The 20309-nt window shown below is 44.0% G+C and overlaps 1 protein-coding gene across 1 annotated transcript in view; it reads right to left on the reverse strand.

Annotated features, from left to right (window-relative positions):
* Positions 1 to 14960: 14960 nt before the first annotated feature.
* Positions 14961 to 20309, reverse strand: part of drd4b (dopamine receptor D4b) — a gene marked incomplete at its 5' end in the record, with an annotated part of 35948 nt that continues 30599 nt past the window's right edge. The window contains one exon of the mRNA XM_084337651.1: positions 14961 to 15322. Within this exon, the coding sequence (XP_084193777.1) occupies positions 15093 to 15322 (230 nt within the window). The 3' untranslated portion in view covers positions 14961 to 15092. The remainder of the gene's footprint in view (positions 15323 to 20309) is intronic.

The following is a 20309-nucleotide window of genomic DNA, read 5'->3' on the forward strand; positions in this document are numbered from 1 at the left end:
CACACACACACACACACACACACACACACACACACACACACACACACACACACACACACACACACACACACACACACACACACACACACACACACACACACACGCACGCCAAATAGCTTTTAAACCACCTAACATGGTCCTGGTGTTTCAGAAGTGTGTCAGCAGCGTATCTCTGATGACGTCAGGGACATGACCCCATGTGTTCTTCTGTGTACATTACATTAGGTCCTGAAATAATGTCAGATCGTTATTATCTATGTTGAATCTTGGATCACCATATAAACATATTGTGGAGAAAAGCAAAAGGTTTCCAAAATGTCCACACACCACAACATGTCCAACACAACATGTCAACACACCACAACATGTCAACACACCACAACATGTCAACACACCACAACATGTCCAACACAACATGTCAACACACCACAACATGTCAACACACCACAACATGTCCAACACAACATGTCAACACACCACATGTCAACACACCATGTCAACACAACACAACATGTCAACACACCACAACATGTCCAACACAACATGTCAACACAACACAACATGTCAACACACCATGTCAACACACCACAACATGTCAACACAACATGTCCACACAACACAACATGTCAACAAACCATGTCAACACACCACACCATGGGCCCCGTTCCCCATACTTCACGACGAGGTAAACAAACTCCAGGCAGCTAATGTTGACGCCGCCATTTTGGTTCTGGGTGATTTTAACAGCGCGCGTCTTAAAAAGGTGCTGCCGAATTTCTATCAGCATGTGACCTGTCCCACCAGAACATATTAGACCATGTATACTCGCAATTTAAGAATGGGTACAAGTCACAGGCTCTTAGTCCATTCGGTAAAAGCGATCACGCTGCAATATTTCTTTTGCCAAAGTACAAACAAAGTCTCAAGCGAACGCCGGTGGTCTCGCGAGAGGTTAAGCGTTGGGCCGTGACGTCAGAGGAGTCACTCCAAGCTGTACTGGGAAGTACAGACTGGAGTGTATTCCGTGATAACACAGCCAATATTAACGAATACACCGAAACGGTGATTGACTATGTCTGTACTCAGGTAGAAGAAACAATCCCCTCCACCAAAATTAAAATCTACCCAAATCAAAAGCCCTGGGTAGACAAATCCGTCCGTGAGGCTCTGAAAGTGCGCACATCAGCATACAACACCGGGCTGGTGACAGGCAACATGGAAGAACACAAGATGGCAAGATACAACGTCAGGAGAGCAGTAATAGAGGCAAAACGGCGTTACAGGGATAAAGTTGAACTTCAGTTTGAACAGGCTGACTCTAGAGGCATGTGGCAGGGCCTCAGAACAATGACAGACTACAAAGGAACCCCCCTCAAACTGAACAGTGACATCTCCTTAGCAAATGATCTCAATTCCTTCTATGCGAGGTTTGAGGCTGTGAATAACAACACCAGCCTACAAACCACGGCAATGGGGGGGGGGGGTCTGCTGATGGAGACTCAGTGTTCAGGGTAACAGAGCATGAGGTGAGACGGATCTTTAAAAAAGTGAATATCAGGAAGGCAGCAGGACCGGACAGCATCCCCGGCCGCGTCCTAAAAGTCTGTGCCGACCAACTGGCCCCGGTATTCACTGACATCTTCAACCTGTCCTTGGAACAGGCTGTCATCCCCACCTGTCTGAAGAAGTCCACCATCATCCCTGTACCCAAAAAATCTACGCCCGCTTGCCTCAACGACTACCGCCCTGTAGCCCTCACCTCCATAGCCATGAAGTGCTTTGAGAAGCTAGTGAAGGGCTACATCTGTTCCTCCCTCCCCATCAACCTGGACCCTCTGCAATTTGCATATCGCCCCAACAGGTCCACGGAGGACGCCATAGCCCATGTGCTGCACACAGCAGCATCACATCTGGACAAGAGGCAGGGGAACTATGTGAGAATGCTGTTCATCGACTACAGCTCAGCATTCAATACCATAGTCCCCTCCAAACTCATAGCCAAGCTCAGGGACCTGGGCTTGAACTATGACCTGTGCCAGTGGGTCTTGGACTTCCTGACGGGCAGACCCCAGGTGGTAAGAGCCGGCAACTGCACCTCCTCATCCATCACGCTCAACATAGGGGCCCCCCAGGGCTGTGTTCTGAGCCCCCTCCTCTACTCCCTGTACACACATGACTGCGTAGCACAGCGGAACAACAACACCATCATCAAATTTGCTGATGACACAGTAGTGGTGGGCCTGATCTCTGCCAACGACGAAAGGGCCTACCTGGAAGAGGTAGAGAACCTGTCACAGTGGTGTCAGGAGAACTGCCTCTCCCTGAACGTCAGCAAAACAAAAGAGATGATTGTGGACTTCAGGAGGTCGGGGGTCAAGGACTACAGCCCCCTCAGCATCGACGGGGCACCGGTTGAGAGAGTGAACAGTTTCAAGTACCTCGGAGCCCACATATCCGAGGACTTGACATGGACCACACACATTGACAGTGTTGTGAAGAAGGCACGACAACGCCTCTACTTCCTCAGGCGCCTAAGGAAGTTCCAAGTCAGTCAGAAGATCCTTAGGAACTTCTACTCATGTACAATAGAGAGCATCCTGACCGGCAACATCACCTCCTGGTTTGGGAATAGCACTGCACAAGACCGTAGCAGACTACAAAGAGTGACACGTTCAGCCGAACGCACAATTGGAGGGGGGCTTCCCACCCTCCAGAACATTTACATCAAGCGGTGCAAGGGGAAGGCTAAGAGAATTATTAAGGACTCGAGCCACCCGAACAACTGCCTCTTTGAACTGCTGCGGTCAGGCAAGCGATACCGGAGTCTTAAGGCGAGCACAGAAAGACTCAGAAGAAGCTTCTATCCCCAGGCCATCAGGCTGCTAAACGAACAATAATCGCTAAACGAACAATAATCACTATGCAACAACCATCAAATGCACACAGCACACACACCCACACGCACACACTCACTCAAACAAACAACACACTGCAGCACCCACTCTCCACACTTTAGATCACACAAACACACTTACACTTTATATTTATTGATAAAGGATTTGCACTACAACTCGTACACCTACTGTGAATTGTACCTAAATTGCACCTCGTCCCATTTCTCCATTTCTGCCTTGCACTATATAGTATTGTATATTAGTACACTGCACAGTATTGTATATTGTATGGTAACTACGTCTATTCTGCATCGAACATTGTACATATGTCTAAACTGAACACTGTGACCTCTTTTTTTACTTCTAATTTTACTATGTTTTTATTTCATACTTATCTTGTCTTGCACAGTCTCTGGAGCGCAACAGTAAGAAGCATTTTGTACAAAAGTATTCTGTACTTCTGTATGACAACTATTAAAGAAACTTTAAACATACCTGGATAACTGAGTTAGCCGGATAATTTCCAGTCAAGTCTGACTTAAGCCGGACCTTCCTGTTCCCCGACGCGCGATTGTCCAAATCACCATGACAACAGATCAACATTTTTTAGCCTGGTCGAGAGCAGGGTTAACTTCAGTTAGCCGGATGAACCATGGCCACGCCCCCGCAAATAAATGACAGCTCGCTTCCTGAAATGATTCTCACAGTCTAGATCCCATTTATACCATTCTGAATTATGTTTCTGTGCTTCGTTTTCCTAGAGGGGGCTTTTGAAATTTATAATAATAGAACTAAATGCTGATAATAAATCATATTGAGCCTATAGATTTACTTTGTCCTAAATAAAATAATGCACGTCATATACGGCGCTCGGAGTCGCGATACACGCTGCATGTGGTTATTTTAATAACGGCGCATTGCAAATGTGAATCCCGCGGGGATATTTTTAATGAATGAAACCTATCGGCCGTTTGGCTCTGATTAGTTTCATATATTCTCCGCTGTAGATTTGCTTAACGGAGCGCCCGGATTGTGTTTCATTCAAGCATAAAATTGAAGTGTCTCTGCGTGGATTGTGGTTTTTGTGTGATATTGTAACTGGGATTAAAATGTCTGATGAGATGCGCTGTTTGACGGATTTGAGAAATTGAATGAGCCGTTGACGTCACATTAATGCATTTTAGAATAAAGAGATAAAACTTCATTTTTCGGTAAGAAAAATATTCTAAACACGGGTCTCTCGTTCATTAATGGATAAACAATGAATATATCCTGTCTGGCACAGTGGCGCAGCGGCTAGTGCTGAATCCTGTCAACCGGGCGACCGGTGTTCGAAACCCTGCGTTTCCAATATAATTTTTTTGGAATATAATATTAATGATTATACGCAAAAGTAGCCTAGTTTTAAGTTAAAATATTATAAATCTACATGCATTGAGGATGTCATTCTTTATATAGCTCTCAACGTGCACCAAATTGAATTATTCCTACATTGCAAAAAGAAGGAAAAGACTAGGATTCGAACCCGGGCCGTCTGCGTGAAAGTCAAAACCAGAAACGGTTACACCACAGTGCAGATAAGTAAAAGATCCACCATACATCAATCAATGGGTAAGAGAGCCGTATCCTTATTCTGTATAACAGTTAAACTAATTATTTTCGCTAGCAAGATCTCATTTGATTATTCAATCCATAAACCTACTGCCAGCAGGCAAGTTTAAAGAAATATAATCTGATTGATTGGGGTAATGAGGGACTTAAAATTAGCCTATAGATCATGCATTTAACTTGTCGGCGAGGCGATTGAGCCGTACTGCAATCTGTTAATAAAGTTTTAAATCAATTAATCAATCAATGCCGTTAGAAGATCAGGATCTCTGCTATCGATACGTGCTGGCTTTTCAACTGAAGCGGCCGCGCGCACTTATCCTGGGTCTCAAGTCTGGTTCGAGTTAACGAGACTGAATCCACCTTCGAGGAACAGGAAAATCCCGGCTTCAAACATCGGGTTAACTGAATCTGGATAATGGGACTCTTGATCGACTTAGTTGAACCAGGTACGGGGAATAGGGCCTTGGTCTTGCAGGTTTGCTGCCTCCTGTTGGTGGAAATCTGTATTGCTGTGTTGAATCCATTGGCTGTGCATCAATTGCCATTGCAGGGCCACTCCCTCCTGTTGGTGGATAGCTGACATGACAATCCGACATTGATGGAATGGATTGTACAGCAGAGGGGTTGAGAACAGCCTTTTCTTTTGATGCATAAGAGTTCATTCCATCTGTAACTCTGCTTTCAATGTCAGACCCTCTGTTCCTGAGAACATTTACCTTAGCTGTCTGAGCAGCAATTTGACTTTGTATTTGAAGCAATTGTCTTTTTTTTCTTATTTGTGCCTCCTGGGCTTCCATTTGTGCTTTTAATTGTACCTCCTGAGCTTCCATTTCATGACTTTCTTTTAACGCCATTTCCAATACCACGAGTGCCGCCACCTCGGCCTGTGCCAAGATGGATGCAGAAATGTTTGATGACATTGAGTGTCGGGTAGAACTACCACGTGACACCCTTGATTTACCCGTATTGGAAACACTGTCATCTGGCCCAATACTATTCACCTCCTCGTTTTCATTTGACACAAAGTTGAAATTTGAACCATCATTATCAAGACCCTCGTTTGTATAGGACACAGCATTGTTATTTGAACCGTTGTTATTCAGAACCTCATTTGTACTCGAAACAGCATTGTTATTTGTGTCAACCACACCCTCAGTTGCATTGGGCACATCATTGAATTCGTAATCATTGTCATCAACTTGTGTGGGCATGCACTGCTCCCTATTAGCACACACCCATTTCTCCGTTTTGTCAATGATTTGATTAACATTGTGCAGGTGACCTTGAAACCATTCTGTTTGTTTAGACATTTCGTCGTCGGGTAATAGAGGTTTTAGTGATTCATGTACCCGTGTAGTTTCACCAACCAACTTCCACAGTGTGTCGTGCTTAATTTGCATGACGGAAATATTTTCATTTGAGCACATCATTTGATCCAACTCTTTAGCTATTTTACACAATTGTTTCAGTCCAAAGTTCCTTTCTTTATGCAACAACATGATCTTTGTTTCCAAAGCTTTAAATGTGGGCTTAGAAAGCCTTTTGCCAAGTTCATTGTCTGTTTCATCTTGATTGACAGCTGCCTCCATTTCAATGTTAATTTCCTGATTCCCCACGCTACTCATATCTACAATGTCAAGCAATAGGCGGAGGTTTTATATAGAATTCTTGGTAGGATTTGCCTTTGTCCATTTGCGTGAGGCCACTCCTTCCACAACTTTATTCCATTCATTCATGAATCCGTCTCACCGTAACTTCTTTGATGTGCTGTTCCGCGTTGTTGATATCGTGGTTGAATCGGCAGAAACGTCAATGAAAAGGGGCGCTGTTCCTTGACTCCTTCCGTATCTGTCCGTCTTCGAAAACAATCTTGTTTAGAAGCTTATCTTTTTACTTGTGTAAGGGCAACCTAACAAGAAATGTTGCCAGTGAGGGAATACTGGGTGAAGCTCTTTCCTACGCGTGATGCTTGTTGATAATAAAATGATGTCTTCTCCTTGGTTACTGTTGAGAGTGTTTTATTACTACTTGCGGTGTGGACAAATATAAGCATACAAAATAAACTCAAAAAGTGACTCAATGTAACTGAAAACAAACAAACGAGCACGGTAAAAAGATAGTGTGGCTTCCCTGTAATAATTACCCAATTTCCCTGCTGCTGCACACCTGTGAACACATACATATAGACTGCACCTAAGCGCACATGAGCCCCGCCTCCTGTGCCCACTGCCTGCTGATTGGTCAACACTTTCATGGTGACACGGTGCCTTCATACAAAAACATAACGGCAGAAAATCATTAAATTGGCTACAACACTTATACTAACCCCCGTGCCTGATGACACAGGGCCTACCTTTGTACAACCCGGCTCGATAGCCAACCTTGTAAGCTGCCCCTTGATCTGGCTGCCGACAGATGAGGAACATCAACATAGGCCCGTCGTGTCGCTGAAACATGCCTCGAAGATGCCAGGGGCAAGCAAACCTCCGGTAAGCTTTCAACATTACGCAATTTCTCTAATCTTTTGATACTACTAGTTACATAAGGTGCACTGCATCCAATATGATGGAACGAAAATAGAGGAAGGGTGTGTTGGTGACCATGGTCATGGTCTTATAGGCTGCACCTCCATAGAGGCGGGACCCGGTCAGGTGTGGGTGTACAAGTTGTTTTCGTGATGGAGTACAATAGGTACAGGAGATAAGGGGTATCTCGATAGGCTTATAGAGCGGGACGCGATAAGCCAAGTACGAATATATAACATTCTGTAGTGTGGTAGTGAAAGGGTTAACGTAAGGTTATGTATATAACCAAGTTCTGTGAGTTATGGTGCGCTCAGCACCAGTTGCACTGTACTTCACTTCGTGCACAAGCACTGAATAAAAAATTCCACCATGTACCTTTACATCCCAACATTCATCTGGCCACACCCCCATCCGCTTACCTTCATAAGCAGGAGTGTGGTCACCTACTCACCTCCTTTCCAAACTTTCACCATAAGGCGAGATCATGGGCCGCAGCGGCATCCTGGTGCTGAGCGCACCATAACTCACAGAACTTGGTTATATACATAACCTTACGTTCTGTTTCGTTATGGCTTCGCTCAGCACCAGTTGCACAACAGGAGCTGAGCGGGAGCCATAGCCCGACAAATGTACCCCACTGAGGCCCCCCACAACCATCAGACCGGGGAGGACCGAGCCCCCCGACCCTCCCTAATGGAGGATACCCCCCCCTATTGGAGGCTTACGGGAGGGAGACGGATCCGACCGTGCAAAGAGGAACTCAAGCAACTCAACGCACAGGGTGAGCAGACCGTGGCTTGACCCCACGACTACACACACGCACAACCCGCATGCCACCCGGGAACGAACGGAAGGAACAACCTCGTTACTGCCCCCAAAATCACGGGGTCAAGAGCAACCCAACCCCGTGGCAAGGCTGTAGCAGCGGAGCGCGAAGGAAGACCCAGACCCACCGAAGGGACTGGATCCCCTGGAAAAAGGGGGCCCGGAGAGGTCAATGACGCCTGGCATCAAGACCCCACCAGGCGGTCACTTAGTGACACCGCCCCCCACATCGCCAGCGTATTCGGATAAGGCCCCTCCAAGAGCGGGCCCTTTCCCCCCAATAGCACACCGCCTGGCACACTGACCCTGCAGAACAGGCAGTCAGCATGGCCGTAAACACACAAAAAAGGTTAACCAACGGAAGCAGGCAGCGCACCGGGGAAACCAGGCAGCAGGCTGTAACCTGAGCCTGGAGCACTGCGGACGAGACAGGCGCCAAAGGAGTCAGCTGAAAACAGCCCCCCCGGCGGAAGGGGCGTATGCTGGCATTGTTGATCACCATGACAAAGCCTCCATTAAAAAAAACCCACCCAGAGGGGTCGAGGCAGAGAAGGCTGACATGATTGGCAGACATCATGAATGTGCAGGGGCACACTCAACCGGGTAACCCGGGAGTTGACTCTGCTCCAACATACCAGGGAATCAACTACCCTCTCGGTACAGACGGTGGTTGTTCCTATAACCCCTCAAGAAAAAAACTCCAAAACACACCTGCGGGTATACACCGGCTATACCGCAGTACAAGTGTTTCAGTTTTCAAAAAAGGGTTATCCCAGGCCTACGGTATCAACGAAACTTTACTTCGGACCGGGCCCGGCGGCACGGGAAGCACAGGGTTACCAGAGGAGGTCCAAGACCACCCCAACAGCCCCCTCTTCGCCACGCGTGAGAGAGGAGCGAAAATAATGGAGAACCAGCCCTAAGCACACCGCACTTGGTATTCCCAGGCGGTCTCCCAGCCAAGTACAAACCAGGACCGAACCTGCTTAGCTTCCGAGATCGGACAAGATCGGGCGTGTACAGGTTGGTATGGCCGTAAGCCATTACGATAGTGCAGAGTACAACATGTACCCAACAAAGAGTCTCCATAACGCCTAACCCTGTGACACCCGGACCGACCCGGCATTTTCCCCCCCGAAAAAAGCACAAGTCCCTCAGGGTACCAGAACAGCAGATCTGCATCCCCGGCGGACAACGGGTTAACTGACCTGGACCAGCGCGACCAGACCAGTCCCGTGTCCTAACCACGCCGACATGCCCACTCCAGAAGAGGGGGTAGGTATGCGTGTCGATCTAAAACATGAAAAGAGGGCGCCACCCAGACGGTCCCATTTGGACCGTGCTCAGTGGCCCACCCCAAGGGCGTGAGACCCCTCTACCTTTGTTCTGATCTATTCCGTTAACATCCCCCAGATATGAACGAGAATTCATCGAGACAACCTAGTAAACTGGCGCTCGGAAGAGACAAAACTCCATCCCAGTTGCCCTATAAAAACGCTGTTTTAACAAGCAACCAAGGCGCACTTAGCCCCTGTGTGATTCTTTAACAGAAACACACCAAGCCAGCACTATGTATGCGTCGAGACCCAAACACATCAATGGATAGTCTAGCAAGACACCAAACATTGTTCCTCCAAGTCGCCTGGGAGAACGACACGGAGCCGTCGTGATTCATGTACCTTCCTCTTTTTATTCAAAAAAGAAAGAAACACAGACTGACATGAATCCCACGTGACGCAGCTGAGGGTAAAAATGGTTTACATTTTTACATCCCACCACCCTCGCCATAGGGAGGAGACGGAAATCCCCAGAGAGACTTCCCACACGAGCTGTATAGATTGAAAGAATATATTGCAACATTGAGCTATGTAATATTTGGGTTTAGGGCTCTCCGAGGAGGAGGCACTGAACCAATACACACTCAATAATCGAATTGAATCGAATACACACACAATAGAGCAGAACTCCTTTTTGAAGTTCTACTCACCTTGACAATCTGAGGAGGAGGCTCTGAACTCTGAGGAGGCTCCCTCACAGGGAAAGAGAGTCCGAACTCACAGAAGGCCCGAGGAGGAACTTCGTGAGGAGGAGCTCTGACAACTCCCTGAAACAGATCCATAACATGGACCTGAACAACCCACGGAAGTCTTACCAACAGAGACGCGCTCAGTGACGTACTCTATGGCCGGGGAATTTCCGCGGCGCACACGCCCAATCTTCCAGGGCGTGGGACCAGGAAACTCCCCCCCCCCCCCCTCTTACCCTGTAACGTGCCGAACAGCAACGTGACAGGAACCTTGAAGGACAGGAGGTTTTAACCCCTGACCAATCAGAAAAGAGGAGGAAAGGATTACCAGTTCACCCCTTTACGACCCCACACCCATGATACGATGTAATGACAAATAGAGCATGACACAGTCATAGTCTGCTACATGAAGTATCTAACAGCTTCACACAGCTCATGTGCTAACCTGCTATCTGATTTTTACTAAGGAAAAAACACAGAATAGAGAGGGCCCCCTTTAAGAGCCCTGGTACCAGACTTACACATGTGCTTCTGTGGCCAAACCTAACCCAGTTGTAGATCACAAGACACACACAACCCTTCATCACAAAAAAAAATGGCAAAAGTACACTCTTGCTACAGAGGAACGCCGTTTTTCATAACGAGAGAATACAGAATCCTCGATTATGTATTGGCCACAGGCCTTGCTAAGTACACACGATAAGTGACCAAACAATCTTTTCTTTAGGAAAATATAGTTTCTCAAGCGGTTAGCACAACCCCAGCAATTAAGCTGAGGGTTACATCGTATCCCCACAAACACAGTGACACAATATATTGTAAACAACATGTCTGAGAGGAGGGTGGGGAAGCCCCAGGGAACCGGGGGGATCACCCCTCCTTCCTTACCCTTGATACGACCAAGTTGAACAGGTAACCCTGTTAATATGTGAACACACTGTTCATTGTCATTACAGGCTGAGAAAAGAATTCATTCCTTAATCACATGTCACTAAGCATAGCTTTATAGGTTAAATAACCCCCTTAGTTGTGAGTTCACGTTACATGAACACACATGTTCTCATCACAACTAACCAGATCATTTTTACACATGTAAACAACAACCCGATTTCTATGGAGAGAGAAGCTATACCAGTGACAAGACAATTCACACACAACACGCACCGTATCCTCAATGTATTGCAGCAACACACGTTTTGGAAAACATCGTTATTACAAAACATTTAGAAGGGAAGGAAAGAAGAAGTGTTTAAGGTCCGGTCGGGACCTTCCTACCCTGAGCACCGGCCAAGAGAACTGCAATCTGGCTAACGGGGCACCGAAGTTGAACACAGCATCCCTGTGTTGACGACGAGGGTAACGTTGTTGCGCCACCCAGCCGCTATGTTTCTCCATGTTTGACGCAGTCCTCGCTGGCAGGGCTCCGGTGTAGGTTCGACTAACATCCTCTGTCAAAGATGACGTCGTAGTCAGAGTGTTTAAGGCATGTTATAGTCATAGAAAATGTTCAACAGTGTAGCATTAAGCTAACAGCCGTTCGACCGATAGCAACAAGCTAACGTTTACTAGCCTGGTAACACAGCGGGCTAGCGTCGCAGCTAACAGCTGACTGGCTAACACAGTACTCCACAACTAGCACGCAAGCTAAGCAGCTATCACCTGAACTGTACACAACGACATAACAAGCCACACTTCAGACAGGCCGCTGTCCAAGTCCCTCCCCTAAGAGGGAAAAGAAAAAGAATGTCAGAACACAGTTTTCAACGGTGATCCAGACATGCAGCGGGGCCAGCACAGTTCCCATTTCGGGCTGCAGCCGACTTTGAGCATGGAACTCCCGATAAAGAAGATCCTATGCCCACATTTCCTCGTTAGGGTATACTTTAATTTGTATATGAAAGATGGGGCCTGCACGGGACAGAGAAGCATCCGCTCGAGAATCCTGGGATCACCAGGTCCTGGTCGGGGCCCACTAGATTGACCATCATGGGCATCAGACCAAGATCCTCCGACCGCCGTTTAAGCCGAGCAGAGGACCCAAGCCTGAAGTCGGCGTTTCGTAAATTGTCAGCTAACCCCCACAGCATCAACAACAACCAGAGCTCGCAAGCAAAACAGTACGTACCCAACCTGGAAACAACCGGTTCTCACAACAGTCGGTGCTTCCCACAGTCCAGCTGTGTGACTGGAGGGCAACCCCATCCAGCCGCAGCAAGGAGGAATGAATGAATGAATGACCTTTATTTATATAGCACCCTTCACAGCACGAATGCACAGGGTGCTTTACACTACAGCTTAATATAAAAACACAATAAAAACAAAATCAGAAATAAATGACAACAGACAAACAGCAGTTAAAAACAGTGAAACCAGATAGAAAAAGTAGAATAAAAGAATTTGGATAAAATCACGAGTCACTAATTAAAACAACACTATAGAACAGAAAAAGGCGCCTATGTGTGATTAAAAGCCTGCCTGAACAAATGTGTTTTTAGTTGTTTTTTAAAAGAGTTCTCAGAGGGGGCAGTTCGCAGGTCCAGGGGGAGAGCGTTCCAGAGCCTTGGTGCTGTCACCTCGAAGGCTCGATCACCCCTTGTTTTTAGCCTGGTCCTGGGGATCACTAGGAGGTGCTGATCGGCAGATCTGAGTGAGCGGGTGTTTGTGTAGGGATGGATGAGTTCCGTGATGTAGATAGGGGCCTGACCGTGAAGTGCTCTGAAAGTGAAAGTGAGGACTTTGAAGTGAATTCTATAGTGTACCGGGAGCCAGTGCAGGACTGTAGCTGGGGAGCATGTCAGCGGCGTGAGCTCCTAATACGAAAAAGCCGTTGAAGGTCGGAATGACCAACATCTTCCAGACACTCCAGTAACGAAGACAATATCGCCGTATTTTCTCGAAAATAGTGAGAGAGAAAATAAAGATATGATGTCAACGTATCTTCCCGTTCTTTTGTTTTTCCAACTTTCTTCTACTAACAACCTCGTCAAGTGGGGATCTGACCGCAGGCACTTCCTTGTGGTGAAAATGAAGGAGGCGAGTAGGTGACCACACTCCTGCTTATGAAGGTAAGCGGATGGGGGTGTGGCCAGACGAATGTTGGGATGTAAAGGTACATGGTGGAATTTTTTATTCAGTGCTCGTGCACGAAGTGAAGTACAGTGCAACTGGTGCTGAGCGAAGCCATAACGAAACAGAACCCTTTGTAGTGTTTTAGTGAAAGGGTTAACCTTCTGTAGTGTGGTAGTGAAAGGTTAGCCTTCTGTAGTGTGGTAGTGAAAGTGTTAACCTTCTGTAGTTAACCTTCTGTAGACACCTCCCGATGTCTTTGTGAGACCCAGTCCTAATTTTTTTTTTTAAAAAGGCCCTTATAAAGGTGACTTGGGGTGCACTGTGGAGTATGTTTCAGACATCGACATCACATTTGTTTTGTGGCTAGACTAGATAGAGATGTGGGTATCCAGTATGAAGAACAGCATGGATTATGCTGAGAAAGGACTCTACTGATCATCCTTGGTAAATAGGAGATAGGGCTAGGTGTCCAATGTTCTGAACCTACCCTTAAAGGCAATAGGGATTTGAATAGGAATTAGGAGATGTATTTAGAAAGATTATACTCTTTTATTAGAAAGCTCTCCACTTAAAACGTGGATATGGCAAAACAGTAGGCACTGTCAAAAACCAAACATACATACCGCTGTAACAGGCAAAGTATTGGCTTAAAGGGGAAGACCACTCCATTTAAGAATTCCTGTGGCCTAAGACAGATCAGCTTTCTCTTTAAAGAAAAAACTAAACAAAACACACACACACACACACAGCCTGGAGTAGTTATACAGCCTGGAGCTACTCCATTTCAGATCGTTCTCACTTAAAATATGTAAATAAAGTACTAATCGACCACAGGAAAAAAAACATACATAATGTACATTATGTTATAGCCATGAGTAATATATTTATGTATTGTATCGCCACTGTACAATGTGCACGTATTTCAAATAAGTACATATATTACATATTCAAACAATGTAAACTGTTTTCAGAAGATGTAATATCTCATGACATAAGTCTTAGAAAAAAATCTGGCACAGCTCTTTGACCACGGTTGTCAATAATTGTCTCCTTAATTTGTGCATAACAATAACGTTTGCATAAAAGCAAATAAGCTGCTAGATATGTACAAAATATACATATCGCTATAGAAATACGTATGTCATTTTCCATTATTTGATGTGGTCGTACCCATTGTACTTTTTCTGATGAGAACATGTTGTCCATTTACAATGACTCAGAATTGATGTGTGAGCCTTTACACCCAAATTAATTGTGGCAGTAATAACCAGAAAATCACCCTAAGGGACCTCTTCCTTCTCTACCAAAAGAGGTTTGTTGGTAATAGCGAGATTTCTCATATATACTGTAAATGTAACTGTCCTAGGGCACAGGAAGATAATATCTATGCTGAAATTAAATGTTATTCCCCTTTAGGTAAAATGCCAACAAAAAAGATAGTCAAATTATAAAATATATTTGGATTTGTACAAGGTTATATCACTTTTGTAACATACTGTATTTTTATAATCACCGTAAATGAGTTAACTTTACAGTGTCTTAGCGCTAGGATAATCATATTGTGATAAACAGCTGAGAACTGCTCCAAAATGCTTGTAATTCTCTAATGTGAATATCTGAATCTGACACTTTTCTCTCGTGGGAATGAAGTTCCAGAAATATATACAACAAGTGAGTAATTACTTCAGATTAGACATGTGTTTGTGTAGAACTATAAATACATAGAGTATGCCAACAGTTCTTGAACCTGCACGGAAAGTTCCAGGCCCTCAAGCATACTCTCGAGCTGGGATTAGATCAACCCAACACTATGGTATTAACACCAAGTTACAATGCATTGCCAGAATATTCAAAGCTTATTTTATCCTTGCAGGTGAACACTCTCACACGGACCAATCACGATCGTTGTCACGACGAGATCAGGACAAGATCTTTAAGACTCAGTACAGTCATCGGTTGGCATGTGAAATGCAGTTGGTCAGAATGCCATGGATCTTCAACAATACAAGCAAGCGTACATGTAATTCGAAATCCATTGCAATGGAAAAACTGTGTTTCAAAAGACTTTTTGTTTTATCAAAAACCCCGTCCAGCTTTGTAGACCATTATGTCCCAAAAGAACCCTTCTGTTAGTCCACCGGGTCATTGTCTGTAGAGGAAAGGCATACGTCCCCAACAGCCGTGGAAGAATTTCTTGAAGAACTTCCTGAACTCTGTATTGAAGATGGTGTAGATGATCGGGTTGAGGGCACTGTTGACGTAGCCCAACCAGGTAGCGATGCTCATCAGGCTGGGTGGGATGTCACATGTCTCGCACAAAGCTCCGGTGGTGTGCACGACAAAGAACGGCGTCCAGCAAAACAGGAAGCAACCTGTGGGCGAAGATAAGAAGACAATATGGTGTGAATGTGATATATCACAAGAAAGAGCTCTTTACTGTCTTTACACTCTAACTTAACATATTTAGATAATACAAGTTTAAAAACAACATGTTCCTCTGAATACCTAAAACGGAGCAATGTGGTTCTAGTTCTAAATGTAGTTGAAGCTATAGTGCTGGGAAGTATAATGTATTGTAAGGTTCACAGTCATGCAGCCACACAAAGGCATGCAGTAAACAATATACTTTTATTTTTACCCTTTTCTTATTAAATATATATAAAATTGCAGCAGTAAGATATTGAGATGGAAATTGGATGAGAAAACACCATTTTGAATAAAGTAGAACCATGACTGTTGTATTACAAGATAAAGACATAAAAAAAATATGTCATATTATCATCACTGAAACGCTTCTTGGTAGAAGCTGAAGCCTGAAGTAGAGAAAAGCCAATCTACTAGTGTCAGACTTTCTGTTAACACGTTTTGGAGCAGCAGCCCCAAGAATGTCAGTTAGATTAATGTTCACAACATTTTTCAATTTGTTTATTTCCCCCTTATCCCTTCCATGTGTAAAGCACATTTATTTTCAGCTGACATTTTTGCTGGGTGTGTGGTATCTTCTGATGGTCGATGATATGGATACAATACCGTTGTAGGAAAAAGAGTTCTGTATACTTCTTAATATCAGATAGTGGCTTTATTTCAAAATAAGGTTCAGTTGACAAAAAGTTAAGTCACGATTTGACTCCAGGATTTGACTTCTAAATTAAAACTCACACACACCAGGCCATGTGAGCGGATCGGAGCGTGAGCGGCGCGGGGAGCGGAGCGGGCGGTTTTGACGTGAGCGAGGAGTGGGTTTTAAAATGGGTCGGCGCGACGTCCGGAGCGAGAGTTCTCCTCCGCTCCAATCCACTCCGGGACGCTCACACAGTGGTTTAACACTGATGTAATAATATACATGTAGTACAATGCCAAAGCAACAGATGGCGATGTACAAACATGAAGGCCATTTTCAACCAATGAGAATTGAGAAGGGTGAACCTGTGATATCCTGTTCAGGCTTCACTCCTCCTCCTTCACTCACTCCTGTTAGAAAAGTATCGACGCCATTGTTGTTGTCGTTAGCTTACATGCTAATGTTAATGGCAGCGACCATAGCATTGTGGCTTGGCTAACTATCATCTCTTAATAGAGCTAGTGAATGGATAAACAACGTTATTTAACATTGCAGAATGGGTACAATTACAATGCTGCTCAATACAAACAATTGTTAAGGGGCCCAGGGGGTGTAGACTGTTGTAGTTTGAGCTAATTTACACCATGCTCCAAAAAAAAATAAAAAAAAGCCGAGCAATCTGGCGCGGGGAGCGGGGAGCACTCGATTCAAGGTGAGCGGTGAGGGAGCGGAGAGCGACTTGGGGGCGGGGTCAACATGAGCGATTAGCGGAGCGGACCAAGCTTTAAAGAGCGAAGAGCGGATTTCTCGGCCGCGCCGATCCGCTCACGTGGCCTGACACACACACACACACACGCACACACACACACACACACACACGTCAGGTCTTCCAAAGCAGGCAGCAGGAGCAAAAAGCAGGGAGCACAGAGAGAGAGTGTTTTCTCTTTAAGAACAGTATTATATACTCAAATGAAATCCCTCCTATTTACTGCTCAAAATGATTGGCCTAATCAATTATACTTCCCTATTTTTCTGTCCACTCACAGCTCTGTTTAGCTTCATAAATTTACATCTCATTACCTTTTAACCAACTAAGTAAATATACTGATTACCTCTGTCCTAAACGTAGCTATTTATTGCTCTCTGATGACCTTATAAGGACGTTTGGCTCAGGCCGCATGGCCCCTATAATAACAAGATGGCTACAGGCAGCTGTTCTCCTTTTGTTCTCAAAATGGGCCCAAAATCTCACAGACTCTGACACAGACTCTGACAGACACAGTAGTATTAACTGTTAATGAACTAACATCTAATATTCTATCTCATACTATTAATGTATTAACTTATAATTTCTTATGAACAGATTAAAATATACCTCAGGTGCAAATGAAGAAGAGAACAGAACAAACGTAGGCGGAAGAATCAGACAAAATCTTAATAGACTTTTCTGAACTGTCGAAGAAGTGGAAGATAATTAGCTTTTGCTAGCGGGGTTTTATGGAAATCAATTTGAACACATCCGATTCATGGGGCCTCCACAGCGTGTGATGTGCAGTTGGATTTCTAAAAATGGTTCAGCTGTGATACAGATGAGGTCTCAGTCCTATATTGATCCCACCCTCGTTCATCACAGATTTTTCAACTTAATAAGCTTAGTTTCCCTAACAACCCACAGCTGTGAATGGAGACGCCACTGAATCAAGAGCAGACCGGGGGCAGCGTTACTGATGAAGTGGTTCCTGCAAAACGTGTGATTCATTAGATTTAGGTGCTGAGAGGGTGAGAACTTTGTTCCAGGGAGGTCATCGGTAGGTTTTCCATATACAGTACCCCACCACACAATCTTTCCTATGGATAAGAAGCAAGCACAAGGCTATTCTGGTAACATTGGGTCTCATTCCCGAACGGATTTACAACCAAAAATGTCCTCTTAAGCAGATTTCTGCCCATTTAAGACATATTAGGGCTGGTAGTGCGATTCCCCAAATTTTCCTGAGATCGGATTTGACCGTGGCTGAGAGCAGATTTAAGAGTGCTGAGGAGCACACTTTGATTGAAAATGTTATTAACTTGACATACTGTGTTCTCATAGTGATTCCTTCATGTCAACGCTACAGGCCTCCTTGGAATTAATTACTTAATAATTAAAATAAATATGACAATATTTGTACGATAAGAAATTACGCATTTGATGTCGGAAAAATAAATAATATGGATTCATCTGATCACAGGGCAGCTGGATTAACCATATCTGAACCAGCTATTTTGGACAAATGTATAATTACTTTAATTACTCAGATATTCAAACACATAATTATGCAATTATTGTGAAATGATTGAAAATAATAATTATTTAATGCCTTCTGTGGAATTAGTATTTCTTATTTGTTACATATCTGTTTTAATGATTAATTATACATTTGAAAGAATGCAGGTCAACATGCAATATATCCCATTGATTGGTATACAATGGGACAGACCTTTGTTTGATATAGCTATAAACCTGCATTCCTTCGAATATATCATTAATCAATTAAACTGATATTGAAATACACTATATAGCCTAGCCTATATACACCAACACTGAAATGACAGTGGATAAATAAATAAATAAGAACTAAAGCTAATCGTGTGGAAATAGACTGCATTAATATTCCATAAGTCTTGTGTGCGCCAGTATAGCCTATACGTGTCTAATGAATGAACAGTATATAGGCTTATACTTGTTTCATTAGGATTTAGTAGATACTATATATATGCTCTGCCCTACGTACAGACTGTACTTATACTATACGTAGGGCAGAGCATATATATAGTATCTACTAAATCCTAATGAAACAAGTCATTAATGGGATAATAAGCCTATACTGCATTCATTCATTACGTGCGTAGGCTATACAGTACTGCGCACGCACGCGTGTGTGTGTGTGTGCGCGCTGCGGCAGGTGCCCGAGCTGTACTATATATGATGACAATACAATTAATCTAATCTAATTTCGATGTGTCGCAAAACGCTTCCGCATCCATTTTCACATGGCTGCATCATTAGTTGCCTTATAAGTAGCTCTGGAGGCGTTGTTTTGTATGCAAATTACCTGAACAGGGACGCGCGTTCATGTTTGAGACATGGTGCCATTCCCCAATGCAGATATCACATAGGGCCCGGGGGCGATATAACGATAACGATACATGTCGCGATATATTTTAATAATCGATATAGAAAAATCGTTTTTTTTTATGTTTAAAAAAAAAATGTGACCTGCAACAGGGCAGTTTTAAAACCAGAGACAGTAGACAGACTTGTCTTTCTTGCCTGCAACTTAAAGTAATGGCTTTGCTTGTCCAAATGACAATACTGACCAAATTGAGATTTATTTTTCTCTTGTCCATTTATTTTGTTTGCTTTCTAATTTAAAATACAGTTTGAAACTGTCTGTACACAGTAGGCTATGTGTGCTAGCAGAACTAGACTCCAGTCACGAGTCACGGTGCACATGTGCAGTGGTTTGTCCACCAAAAAAGCGCCAAAAGATCGAAAATAAACTAGCAGAGCCAGAACTGTTCAACTCCTCTGGAGCCACAGCCAGCAGAGAAGCCGGTTTACTTTCGCTTTTAAACCAGCTGCAGCCTGAGAACTGGAGTGTGAGGGGATGTAACACTAAAGATGACGGCAATGACAAAGAATTGCTGCAAAATAAACATACATCTGTTGTTTAAAAAAAAGAAAAAAGAAGAAAAAAAAGATTTTTTTTATACTTATAACAATTTCGATAATTATCGATATCGAGAAATATGATAACATTATCATATCGTTATCGCGATATGATTTCTTTCCATATCGCCCAGCCCTAATATCACAGGTGCGAACGTTTGAGCCACTTAAGACATATTACCAGCGTGTTGAGAACATGTCATTGATTCTGTCTCAGTCGGTTCCAAGATAAGTCTTCCAAGAGAACTCTTTGGAAAATATTGGGGAATGAGACCCATTGAACGTAATAACATACTTGTATTTTATACATGTATTCTAAGAAGATACATGGCTTTAAAGGCCCCATGAAATCAAAATAGATGTTTGTAATTTCCTGGAACAGAAAAATAAATGTTGATGAGTCATCCAGCACACATGGGCGTATGCTTATTTTGCGTCCAATGAAATGCTTTCTAGAATGACATTTACAGCACATTGTAACTGAGCTAGCACTCTGCCTCTTTAACTAAATTGAACAAATGTTCAATGTTAGCTTGCTAGCTAATGAGTCGACCATAATGCACATTCAGCACTATTGGCTACTATA

Source organism: Notolepis coatsorum (assembly GCF_963971535.1).
Source record: "Notolepis coatsorum genome assembly, chromosome: 20".
NCBI lineage: Eukaryota > Metazoa > Chordata > Actinopteri > Aulopiformes > Paralepididae > Notolepis > Notolepis coatsorum.